At 40.8% G+C, this 12,284-nt stretch overlaps 1 protein-coding gene across 2 annotated transcripts in view; it reads left to right on the forward strand.

Annotated features, from left to right (window-relative positions):
* LOC143297520 (phospholipid-transporting ATPase ID-like) overlaps positions 1-12,284 on the forward strand; it is a 63,446-nt gene that overhangs the window by 36,986 nt on the left and 14,176 nt on the right. For both annotated transcript variants that reach the window (XM_076609921.1, XM_076609920.1), the window contains exons 19-23: positions 1,445-1,731; positions 2,467-2,650; positions 6,308-6,531; positions 8,582-8,665; positions 10,544-10,789. In XM_076609921.1, the coding sequence (XP_076466036.1) occupies positions 1,445-1,731; positions 2,467-2,650; positions 6,308-6,531; positions 8,582-8,665; positions 10,544-10,789 (1,025 nt within the window). The remainder of the gene's footprint in view (positions 1-1,444; positions 1,732-2,466; positions 2,651-6,307; positions 6,532-8,581; positions 8,666-10,543; positions 10,790-12,284) is intronic.

Genomic DNA, 12,284 nt, shown 5'->3' on the forward strand with positions numbered 1-12,284 from the left:
GGCATTGTTTTGATGGTGTACAGGTGGTTTGATATTTGTTTTCCCCTTTATTTTACTTTGTTTTGGTATTAAGACTCTTACTTAGATGCTTGCTGGAGATAAACAGGGTGAGGGAGAATGGGGGGCATGGGTTACAGTGTTTTATGGTGTACATATATCTGTATTGGCATTCTGGTGGTTTACAATTTGTTTCCCCCCCCCGGCCCCCTTTGGTTTACTTTGTTTCGGTATTAAAACTCTTACAAAGGTGCTGACAGGGGATAAACAGGGTGAGGGGTCAGGAAGACATGGGTGGCATTTTTTTCATGGTGTACAGATTTCCATTTAGACCTTCTGATGATTTGGAGATTTTTTCCCCATTTATTTTACTTTGCTTCGGTATTGAGGTGCTTACGGGAGATAAACAGGGTGAGGGGGCATGGGTGGCTGTGTATTCATCTTGTTCATATTTCCTTGTTGGGATTCTGGTGGTCCATAGATTTGTTTTCCTCCTTTATTTTACTTTGTTTTGGTATTAAGACTCTTACTGAGGTGCTCATGGAAGACAAACAGGGTGAGGGTGTCTGTGTGGCGTGGATGGGAATGTTTCCGTATTTTTCTGATTTTGATATTATCATTCTGGTGTTTTTCATTTTTATTTATTGTTTCTCCCACCCCCTCCACTCCCCCACCCCCATATATTTTACTTTGTTTCAGTATTAAGACACTTACAGCAGGTGCCCACAGGAGAAAAACAGGGTTAGGGGGTCAAGTTATCATTTTTGGGAGTGTTTCATGTTACACAGATTTCCATGCTGGTGTTCTGGTGATTTTTTTTTATTTTTTAGAATTATTAATATATATATATTTTGAAATTCTTTTCCCATTCATCTTGCTTTTTTTGGAATTGAGACACATTCTCAGGTACTTATGGTAGACAAACAGGTTGAGGGTGGCGTGAGTGAGAGTATTGTTGCATCTGGATTCTGTATTGGCGTTTTTGTGGGTGGCTGACATAAAGTTGAGGGTGCTGATGGAAGACAAACAGTGTGAAGGAGGGGGTCAGGAGGGGAGGGGTGAGGGAGGATGTTAACCCCCTGTCTGCTGAACCTTGGTGAAATGAGGTCAGTGTGGCTTGATTCTAATGTGCTGCTAATATGTTGTGGTTTTCTTTTGTATTTTGAAGTGGAGTAACTTATTTTGCTGAATAAACGTAATGCAGCCCCAGAATGTGGAGTCCAATTATGGAATGGTGATTGATATCCTGCCGGAAAAGAAGGGAAGTAATATACAAAGGGAGGTCACTAGCCACTGCTACTGGTAGTGTTTTCCAGCGCCACCTCCTTTGTGTTTTCCAGAATCGGATGTTAACATTGAATGCTTGTTGTTTCCATGATCTTTGATCTTTCTATGCTTGCATCTTCATTTTATTAACTTAGCCCACTATGTGTTTCTTTTCTTCCAGAGACGGCCATCAACATAGGTTACTCGTGCCACCTGCTGACGGACGAAATGGAGCAGCCGTTCATCGTTGACGCGGACACATTTGAGGACGTGGAGAACCAGTTGCGACAGGCTGTGGATGGCGTGTGCGCCATGAAAACCGTTGCCAAGGACGACCACATCGTCACCAACGGACAGACCGTCCGCAACGGGGGTGGGGAGTCGTGCACCATCCGCACCTCCTCCCAAATCAACGTGGATGATGAGGAGTATGGGGACCTGGCCCTGGTCATCAACGGACACAGCCTGGTGAGGGGAGAGATTTTGGATAGGGGGTGGGTTTTTTTATTGTGGGGGGTAGAGATTTTTTGGGGCACCTTTGGTGCGGGAGTATGGGACCTGGTCTTACGTCGTCAACATACAAAGGTTGATGATGGAAGCTGTGGGATGGGGGGCGTTTTTGGGGGGAAGAGTGGGGGGAGAGTGGATTTGGAGGTATCTTTGTTGGGGCGTTGAGTGGAAATTGTGGGGACACCTTTAGGATGGGGTGTTATTTGAGTTGAAATTTTTGGGTACCTTTTGGACAGATATAATTTGTTTAATTACACATACTTAACCGTGACCCAACTAGTGCAAACTCCGGCAGGGGTCTGACATTCCTGTCCTGTGCAAAGTGCTATCCGCATATGCGGAGAAAACGAAAGTAACTACGGCCGATAACCTCCCGGAATATGATTTGTTATGAAGGTAGGCAGGCTTTCTTTTCAGGGGTGTGTTTACTGGGTATTTTCCTGCGTCCATAATCCACCTGTCCATGATCTGCTGAATGCTGACATGGATTATCGGATCCATAAAGTGTATGTTTGATGTTTTTGCTTGTATATGTACAGTTCGATAGGATTAAGGCACCAGCAGGTTGGCACATAATGTTTACCAGGGAGACAGTATTTTGAAGATCCATTTTAATTACACATACTTAACCGAATCCTTGTTCTTGGAAGTGTACATTCAGTGCATAATCCCTGTCACTGTTGTCCTGTCCAGGCCTTTGCCTTGCGCCCTGAACTGGAGGGGCTGTTTCTGGAACTGGCCTGCATGTGCAAGGCGGTGATATGCTGTCGAGTGACCCCCCTCCAGAAGGCCCTGGTGGTGGATTTGGTGAAGCGACACAAGAAGACCATCACACTGGCTATTGGGGATGGGGCCAACGATGTCAGCATGATCAAAAGTGAGTCAGACTGAACAGGTTGCTGTGTTAGTGATAACTTCTCTTTTAATTACACACACTTAACCGTGACCCACTAGTGCAGACTCCGGCAGGGGTCTGATTCCTGTCCTGTGCAAACTACTACCCACCTATGTGGAGAAAACGAAAATAGCTACAGCCGATAACCTTCCGAAGTAGGTTACGTCCCCTGTGCATCCCTGACTAGTGCCCTCTTTTTCCGGCAGCCATCTTGACTCCTGATCCTGTGTTCTTCATACGGCTAAGTTTTTTTCATATTTCTGTCTGTCTATCGATTCTTTGACACTCATATTTTGTATCTGATGAAGACTTGTATCAGGTCACAAACTTACTTAACTTGTTTGGCCAGTCGAGTTAAAATTAAGGCGCAATGTCAGTCCAACTTCTCTTTCTTTCTGTGTATGTGGGCTTCAACTCCCATGTTCGCTCGCATGTACAAGCGGGATTTTTATGTGTATGAATGTTTTTACCCCAACATTAAAGCAGTCCCATGGGACATGTGCATGCTGGGTATGTTCATATTTCCATAATCCACTGAACATATGGATTACATGATCTTTAATGTGTGTATTTGATGTTTCCCCTCTGTATACACATGAATGAGGTGGATGAGGTTCAGGCACTATCAGGTCTGCACATAAACATATGTTTAATTACACATACTTAACCCGTGACCCACTATTGCAAGGCACAGCTGGGATTTGAACACAGGTGCCTCAGGTTGAAATTAAAGTGCTCTAACAACTTGGCTATTGTGCCTATCATGTTGCAGATGCGAGACAGCTTGTATGGGTGGAGTCAAATTTCCTTAAATTGTCAAAAAAAATGCATTACCTGATTTGTTACAACTCCAGTTTGAGTAAAGGGGATCTAATATGAGAAGACTTGATAATGATCTGAATTGATTTGTTCTGTAATGATTTGATTTGATGGATTTGCTTGATAAGAAATTAGTTTGGCATGCTGAATTATATGGACTCCAAGAAAAATCCAAATGGCCTCTTAATAGGTTAGGGACTGGGCATGCATGGTCCCAGTGAATATTTTTCACAAGCGTGGTATTGTTTTCACTGATCCAACATTGTTTCAAGTGACTCAGTATGACATTGTTTTCATTGGCCAAATACTGTTTTCATTGGTCTTGTGTTGTTTTCAGTGGCTCATTATTACATTGTTTTCTGTGGCCCACCGTTGTTTTTTTGTGGCCTAATATTGTTTTCAGTGATCTGACATTGTTTTCAGTGGCCCGACATTGCTTTCAGTGGCCCGATACTGTTTTTTGGTGGCCTTATATTGTTTTCAGTTGGCCTAATATTGTTTTCAGTGGCGTTATATTGTTTTCAGTTGGCCTAATATTGTTTTCAGTGGCCTAATATTTTCAGTGGCCAAATATTGTTTTTGGTGGCCCAACATTGTTTTCTTCAGTGACCTAATATTGTTTTCAGTGGCCCAAATTTGCTTTCAGTCCAGCATCATTTTCAGCGGCCTAATGTTGTTTTCAGTGGCCCAACATTGCTTTCAGTGATCTAATATTGTTTTCAGTGGCCCAACATTGCTTTCAGTGATCTAATATTGTTTTCGGTGGCCCAACATTGCTTTCAGAGACTTAATATTGCTTTCAGTGGCCAAATATTGCTTTCAGTGGCCAAATATTGTTTTAATTACACATACTCAACCGTGACCCACTAGTACAGACTCCAGCAGGGTTCTGACATTCCTGTCCTGTGCAAACTACTATCTCCCTATGCGGAGAAAACGAAAATAGCTACGGCTGATAACCTGGAAATTGGTAACCTCTCCTTTGTCCCCCTGACTAGCGCCCTCTTTTTCCGGCAGCCATCTTGACTCCTGTTCCTGTGCTCTTCATACGGCTAATTCTTTTCGTATTTTCTGTCTGTTGATTCTCTGGTGTTCTTGTTTTTTTTTTCAAATTATGTCTTCAACCAGGTCACATAATTATTTGGCTTGATTGGCACGATCGCAATCGATTCGCGGACACTCTGGGCCCTCTACTAAAATATTGTTTTCAGTGGTCTGATATTGTTTTCAGTGACCCCACATTGCTTTCGGTGGCCCAATATTCTTTTCAGAGGCCCACCATTGTTTTCAGTGACCTAATAATGTCAGTAGCCCAGCATTGCTTTCAGTGATCTGATATTTTCAGTGGCATAAAATTGCTTTCAGTGGCGTGATATTATTTTCAGTGTCCCAACATTGCTTTCTGTGACCTGATGTTGTTTTCAATGGCCCAACATTGCTTTCTGTGACCTGATGTTGTTTTCAATGTCCCAACATTACTTCTATGACCTGATGTTGTTTTCAATGGCCCAACATTGCTTTCTGTGACCTGATGTTGTTTTCAATGTCCCAACATTACTTCTATGACCTGATGTTGTTTTCAATGGCCCAACATTGCTTTCTGTGACCTGATGTTGTTTTCAATGGCCCAACATTGCTTTCTGTGACCTGATGTTGTTTTCAATGGCCTAACATTGCTTTCTGTGACCTGATGTTGTTTTCAATGGCCCAACATTACTTCTATGACCTGATGTTGTTTTCAATGGCCCAACATTGCTTTCTGTGACCTGATGTTGTTTTCAATGGCCCAACATTGCTTTCAATGACCTGATGTTGTTTTCAATGGCCCAACATTGCTTTCTGTGACCTGATGTTGTTTTCAATAGCCCAATATTGCTTTCAATGACCTGATGTTTTCAATGGCCCAACATTGCTTTCTGTGACCTGATGTTGTTTTCAATAGCCCAGTATTGCTTTCAATGACCTGATGTTGTTTTCAATGGCCCAACATTGCTTTCTGTGACCTGATGTTGTTTTCAATGGCCCAACATTGCTTTCTGTGACCTGATGTTGTTTTCAATGGCCCAACATTGCTTTCTGTGACCTGATGTTGTTTTCAATAGCCCAGTATTGCTTTCAATGACCTGATGTTGTTTTCAATGGCCCAACATTGCTTTCTGTGACCTGATGTTGTTTTCAATGGCCCAACATTGCTTTCTGTGACCTGATGTTGTTTTCAATGGCCCAACATTGCTTTCTATGACCTGATGTTGTTTTCAATGGCCCAACATTGCTTTCTGTGACCTGATGTTGTTTTCAATGGCCCAACATTGCTTTCTGTGACCTGATGTTGTTTTCAATAGCCCAGTATTGCTTTCAATGACCTGATGTTGTTTTCAATGGCCCAACATTGCTTTCTGTGACCTGATGTTGTTTTCAATGGCCCAACATTACTTCTATGACCTGATGTTGTTTTCAATGGCCCAACATTGCTTTTTATGACCTGATGTTGTTTTCAATGGCCCAACATTGCTTTCAATGACCTGATGTTGTTTTCAATGGCCCAACATTGCTTTCAATGACCTGATGTTGTTTTCAATGGCCCAACATTGCTTTCTGTGACCTGATGTTGTTTTCAATAGCCCAATATTGCTTTCAATGACCTGATGTTTTCAATGGCCCAACATTGCTTTCTGTGACCTGATGTTGTTTTCAATAGCCCAGTATTGCTTTCAATGACCTGATGTTGTTTTCAATGGCCCAACATTGCTTTCAGTGGCCTGATATTGTTTTTGGTGGCCCAGTGCTGTATTGTTTTCAGTCATGCCGTATTGATTTCAGTGGCCCATATCGGAATCGGCATCTCTGGCCAGGAGGGTTTGCAGGCGGTGCTGGCGTCAGATTACTCCATCGCCCAGTTCCGCTACCTGGAGCGACTGCTGCTGGTGCACGGCCGCTGGTCCTACCTGCGCATGTGCAAGTTCCTCAAGTACTTCTTCTACAAGAACTTTGCGTTCACCCTGTGTGGGTTCTGGTATGCCTTCTTCTGTGGATTTTCTGCCCAGGTATGGGGCTGGAGAGGGTTGTATTTTGTGTGTGTTTTGATTGTTTAGTATTTTATTTATTCATTTACTGTAAAGTTCGGTCTATTGAGCGCACTGGTATATAAGCCGCACCCACAAAATTTTGGAAATAATTGAACTTTATACATACATAAGCCGCACCGGCTTATAAGCTGCTCTTATTTCCGGTACCGGAACACATACTGATACTACAGAAAAGTTGTTGATACTGTAGGTTATGAAAAAAACACAAGCGGGAAACAGCCCAAAGAAAAGCAAGCGAAAATACTGCTAGTGCCACAACAAAATAATAAATAAACACAACGAAAATAAGATCCATAATTTAGGGATAGTCAAATTTTTTCAATGTCATCCTGCTCACTGAATCCACTAAAATCTTCGTCTTCAGTGTCTGAGTTGAAGAGAACCAGCACAGCTTCCTCCACCATCTTGTCACTGACTTCAGCCTCGCTTTCACTTCATGAACGTTAAGGTGGAGGGCGCTGCTGGTTCGTCGCTTGCACTGTCGTCTGCTAGGTCAATCGCCTTCAATTTGAAGGCTGCATCATAGGCATAACGTCGCGTTTTCAGCATGATGAGGGTGTACGCTTGAGCAGAGTAGAACTGAATGCTGATCTGAAGGCTTTAATGTGTGCGGATTTGATTTATAAAACGTGAACAGTTAGCACACTATCCTGAAGCTCATCCAAAAATTCATGGACAGAAATCATGATTTTGAAGCTGGGGTAAAAAGTCAGGGCTTATAGACCAAACTTTACGGTATTTTATTTTATTTTTAAAAAAAGATCTTCATTTGTTTGTAATGGTGTGTTTTCTGACTTGATGTGTGTGTAAATGAGTTAATTCATCTGAAAGCTTGTTTTGAAGGGATTCCCATCTTTAAAAGGCGTGTTTCTCAAAGGAAAATTTCCTATTATTTTTATGCATTATTCCAAACTTGTACACATGCTGTGACACACACAATGCTGCACATACACACTTTACACAAACTCTCACGTGCATTGTATGTGTACAGGCACGCATGCTCCTCCCATCCTTCATCCCCCCAACAGCCCCCCCCTCTGCTACCCCTCTCCCCCCCCACATCCCCACCACACACATACATAGTGGTGTACGTCTTCCAGATTGGAAACGTTTTATTTTCTGCCTCCTCTGCAAATTATTTTTTGGATTGTTTACTGATAATTCATGGATTAGCGAAATAGTGTCTGGCAGACAGATTGAAATGACTGACTCCTGCTGTCTATGCAACACACCTTGGTAGTAATTCAGGAGCTATCAAAGTCTTACAATTTGTTTTGTGTTTTCTTTAGGGTCAACAAAGTCTCATTTGTGATGGCAAGCAAAAAATGTTAATTTATATGGAATTATTCAATGTTTGTTTGTTTTATTGTTTTTTCACAATAATAACCAGTTACTATATGTGTATATATTTCACTGTTTTGAATCTTCTTCATTCTTGAAAAAAAAAGTGCTGTACAAAAAAAAAAATAAAATAAAAGGAAAAGGAAAAAAAAAAGAGAGAAAAAAAAAGAGAGATGCTATATGTATGTTCCATTCAAACATGATTTATCCCATTTACTTCAGATGTTCATATTGATAAGAATGTGTTTCAGTGTTTCAAACAATTGTCTCCTTGATTTATGAGTGTTGTTCAGACTGTCATATCCTAGGTTTATGAATGTGTTTATGTCGTATTGTGCTTCAGATGGTCATATCCTTGATTCATAAATGTTTCAGAACATTATATCATTGGTTTATGTATATGTTTCAGACAGTTGATTCCTTGATTTATTTCAGACCATTATATCCTTGATTTATGATTGTGTTTCACACTGTCGTATTCCTGATTTATGATTGTGTCTCAGACTCATATCCTTAATTTATGAATGCTTCAGATGGTCATATCCTTGACATATGAATGCGTTTCTGACTGTCATAATGAATGTGTTTCTGACGGTCATGCACTTGATTTACGAATGCGTTTCAGACCATCATATCCCAGATTTATGTAAGACGGTGTGTGTTTCAGACCCTGTTTGACCCTTTCTTCATCTCGCTGTACAATGTGTTCTACACCTCATTGCCTATCCTGGCTCTGGGCGTCTTCGACCAGGTGAGTGGACCAGCTTGGGGAAAGGAAAGAAAAAAAAAAATTCTGCATTTGTGGGCTTCAGCTCCCCTCTCTTTCAGTGGCACTATTAGGAGTCCCCCGTACACCGCCACACCTGGGATTTTCCGTTGTAGTGCCAGAGCTGGCAGTCCACAGAGAATTATGAGTGTTAGGTTGCCAGGAGGCCACACACCAGAGGAGACCCTGCACTGCTCCTGAGTCACTTCAGTGGTGTTCAGTAATGCCAGTCATGATTCAACATACACAGGACGCTGTATGCTAGGCCCCCTTCTGATGGTTATAATCGCAAAGTCACAGAGCCAGACTGAGTAAGTGTTCCCTTCAGGCAAATCCCTTATTTAATAGTATATCCAGCATTTTTGCAGCGGAACCTAGTTGTATACTTTTTTTTTTTTTTTTTAAACCCAAACTGTTATTGGATGGAGTATCCTTTCTTTATTTTTGATTGTAGTATTATTGTGCCTTCAAAGAGGGCACTTCTTTCATAAGTAGAAGGGAGATGAAATACTTGCAGGTCACTAGCCGTTGCTGCTTTTACTTGAGTCCACTCTGGTGGACTAGTATTTGCACAGGACAGAAATCTGACCCCTGTCAGTAACAGCACTGGTGGGTATTATTTTTTATTTGATTATAATAATCTTTTTTGTTAGTCCGGTATTGGTACTGTCATGATTATAACCTCACAACACACTTTGATGTGTGTATCATTAGAAAAAGAAAGTTGCGTTGGATGGAATATTATTTCATCATTTTTTTATATATGTATTATTATCTTCTCTCTTTTTTTGTATTTATATTATGATGGTATCGCTGGATAAAAAGAAACTCCTCATAACACACACACATACACACATGTGATGTCCCTCCGGGGACGCATACGGTCTTCTTGAAGGAAGTTATCATTCTTAATCAGATTTGAATGCTTTAAACTCGGGAAGGTTTTTAATCTTTGAGTGAAAAGCTTGAAGCGGTGACTAGTTTTTATTGTACTTATTTTATCCTTGACTTGAAGTAGATGCTGATGTGGCGATAGCTTTGAGATGGTGTCAGTGGTCGGTGAGGCTCTCAGCACCATGGTTTTATTTGATTTGAGGGGATATTAATACTGGCATTATTATTATTCTTATTATTCTTATTATCAATGTTACGATTATTATAGCAATGTCACTGGACTAAAACAACAACAACAACTGTGATATTAATACTGGCATTATTATTATTATTATTATTATTATTATTATTATCAATGTTACGATTATTATAGCAATGTCACTGGACCACAAAAAAAACAAGAGAGGCAAGGCCTTCAAGACTCACTTGTGATAAATTAAGTCCCCTAGCATTAATTACTGAGTAATTTCCCTTTTTTTTTTTTACTATATGCACCAAAAACGTTTGCAAAATAAATAAAAATTCCATGCTTAGCAAGAGAAGTTCCTGTTTGAACAAAAAATGATAATAATGACTCCTCTTGTTGTTGTGTCAGAATAAGAGGTCAAAGTGCCAAGTTTAGAGAATACAAAAAATATAAATATAACAGTAAATGCAGTTTGCATATAATTAGGCTTCTTTTTTTAATTTTTTTGTGCCCATCCCAGAGGTGCAATATTGTTTTAAACAAGATGACTGGAAGGAACTGAATTTTTCCTATTTTTATGCCAAATTTGGTGTCAACTGACAAAGTATTTGCAGAGAAAATGTCAATGTTAAAGTTTACCACGGACACACAGACATACAGACAAACGGACACACACACACACACACACAGACAACCGAACACCGGGTTAAAACATACTCACTTTGTTTACACAAGTGAGTCAAAAAAACCAACTCCCAACACACATCACTGTGTGCACACAGGATGTGGACGAGGCCCACTGTATCCGCTATCCCAAGCTGTACCTGCCCGGCATCCACAACTCCTTGTTCAACATCAAGGTCTTCTTGTGGAGCGTTATCGAGGGCTTCGTCTCCTCCCTCATCCTCTTCTTCATCCCCTACGGGGCCCTCACCAATTCCGTCGACCAGGAGGGGCTGGACAAAGCGGACCTCCAGTCCTTCGGGACAGTCGTGGCAGCCACGCTGGTTGTGGCCGTCAACATCAGGGTGAGTGTGTGGCAGGTCAGGAGACGTTGGCTTCTCTATGATTTGTGGGAAGTCCGAGGAAGAGCGTGTCTGCTTGATTTGGATTATTGTGGGAGAGGGAATCCGTATGGTTTGGTTTGTCAGTTGAAGTAGATATCCACATGATTTGGGTTGTCAGCGTAAGAGAGTATCAGTTTGATTTGGGTTGACAGTGACATAGGAATATATCCCTATGATTTGGGTTGACAGTGACATAGGAATATATCCCTATGATTTGGGTTGACAGTGACATAGGAATATATCCCTATGATTTGGGTTGTCATTGGAAGAAGATGTCAGCATGATTTGAATTGTTAATGGAAGATGATATTCTTATGATTTGGGTAGTCAACAGAAGAAGGTATTCATATGATTTGGGTTATCAATTTAAGAAGATATCCATTTGATTTGGGTAGTCATTGGAAGAGGAAATCTATATAATTTGGGTTGTCAGTGGAAGAAGATGTCCGCTCGATTTGGATTGTCAGTGGAAGAAAATATTCTTATGATTTGGATAGTCTGTGGAAGAAAATATTCTTATGATTTGGATAGTCTGTGGAAGAAAATATTCTTATGATGATTTGGATAGTCTGTGGAAGAAAATATTCTTATGATTTGGATAGTCTGTGGAAGAAAATATTCTTATGATTTGGATAGTCAGTGGAAGAAGATATCTGTATGATTTGGGTAGTGAACGGAAGAAGATATCCATGTGATTTGGGTGGTCAGTGGAAGAGGATATCCCTATGATTTTGAGTTGTCAGTGGAAGAGGTATCAGTATGATTTGAGTTGTCATGGAAGAGATATCAGTATTTGAGTTGTCAGTAGAATAGGATATCCATATGATTTGGGTTGTCAACCGAAGAAGATATACATTTGATTTGGGTATTCAGTGGAAGAGGATATCCGTATGATTTGGGAAGTCAACAGAAGAGGGTATCTCTATGATTTGGGTCGTCAGTGGAAGATGATATCCATAGGATTTAGTTCAATAGTCAGCAAGCCAGGGTTGGGTTGCATAAGGGTATCTCTATGATTTGGGTCGTCAGTGGAAGATGATATCCATAGGATTTAGTTGAATAGTCAGCAGGCCAGAGTTAGCAATGCAAAGTTTGCTAAGCATTAAGAATTTTCCTATATTTGTATTTTGTATTTGTATTTCTTTTTATCACAACAGATTTCTCTGTGTGAAATTCGGGTTGCTCTCCCCAGGGAGAGTGCGTTGCTGCATTACAGCACCACCCTTTTTTTTTTTCTTTTTTTTCCCCTGCTTGCAGTTTTATTTGTTTTTCCTATTGAAGTGGATTTTTCTACAGAATTTTGCCAGGAACAACCTTTTTGTTGCCGTGGGTTCTTTTACATGCGTTAAGTGCATGCTGTACACGAGACCTCGGTTTATCATCTCATCCCAATGACTAGCGTTCAGACCACCACTCAAGTTATAGTGGAGGGGGAGAAAATATCGGCGGTTGAGCC

This window comes from Babylonia areolata, chromosome 22 (genome assembly GCF_041734735.1).
Source record: "Babylonia areolata isolate BAREFJ2019XMU chromosome 22, ASM4173473v1, whole genome shotgun sequence".
NCBI classification, from domain to species: domain Eukaryota; kingdom Metazoa; phylum Mollusca; class Gastropoda; order Neogastropoda; family Buccinidae; genus Babylonia; species Babylonia areolata.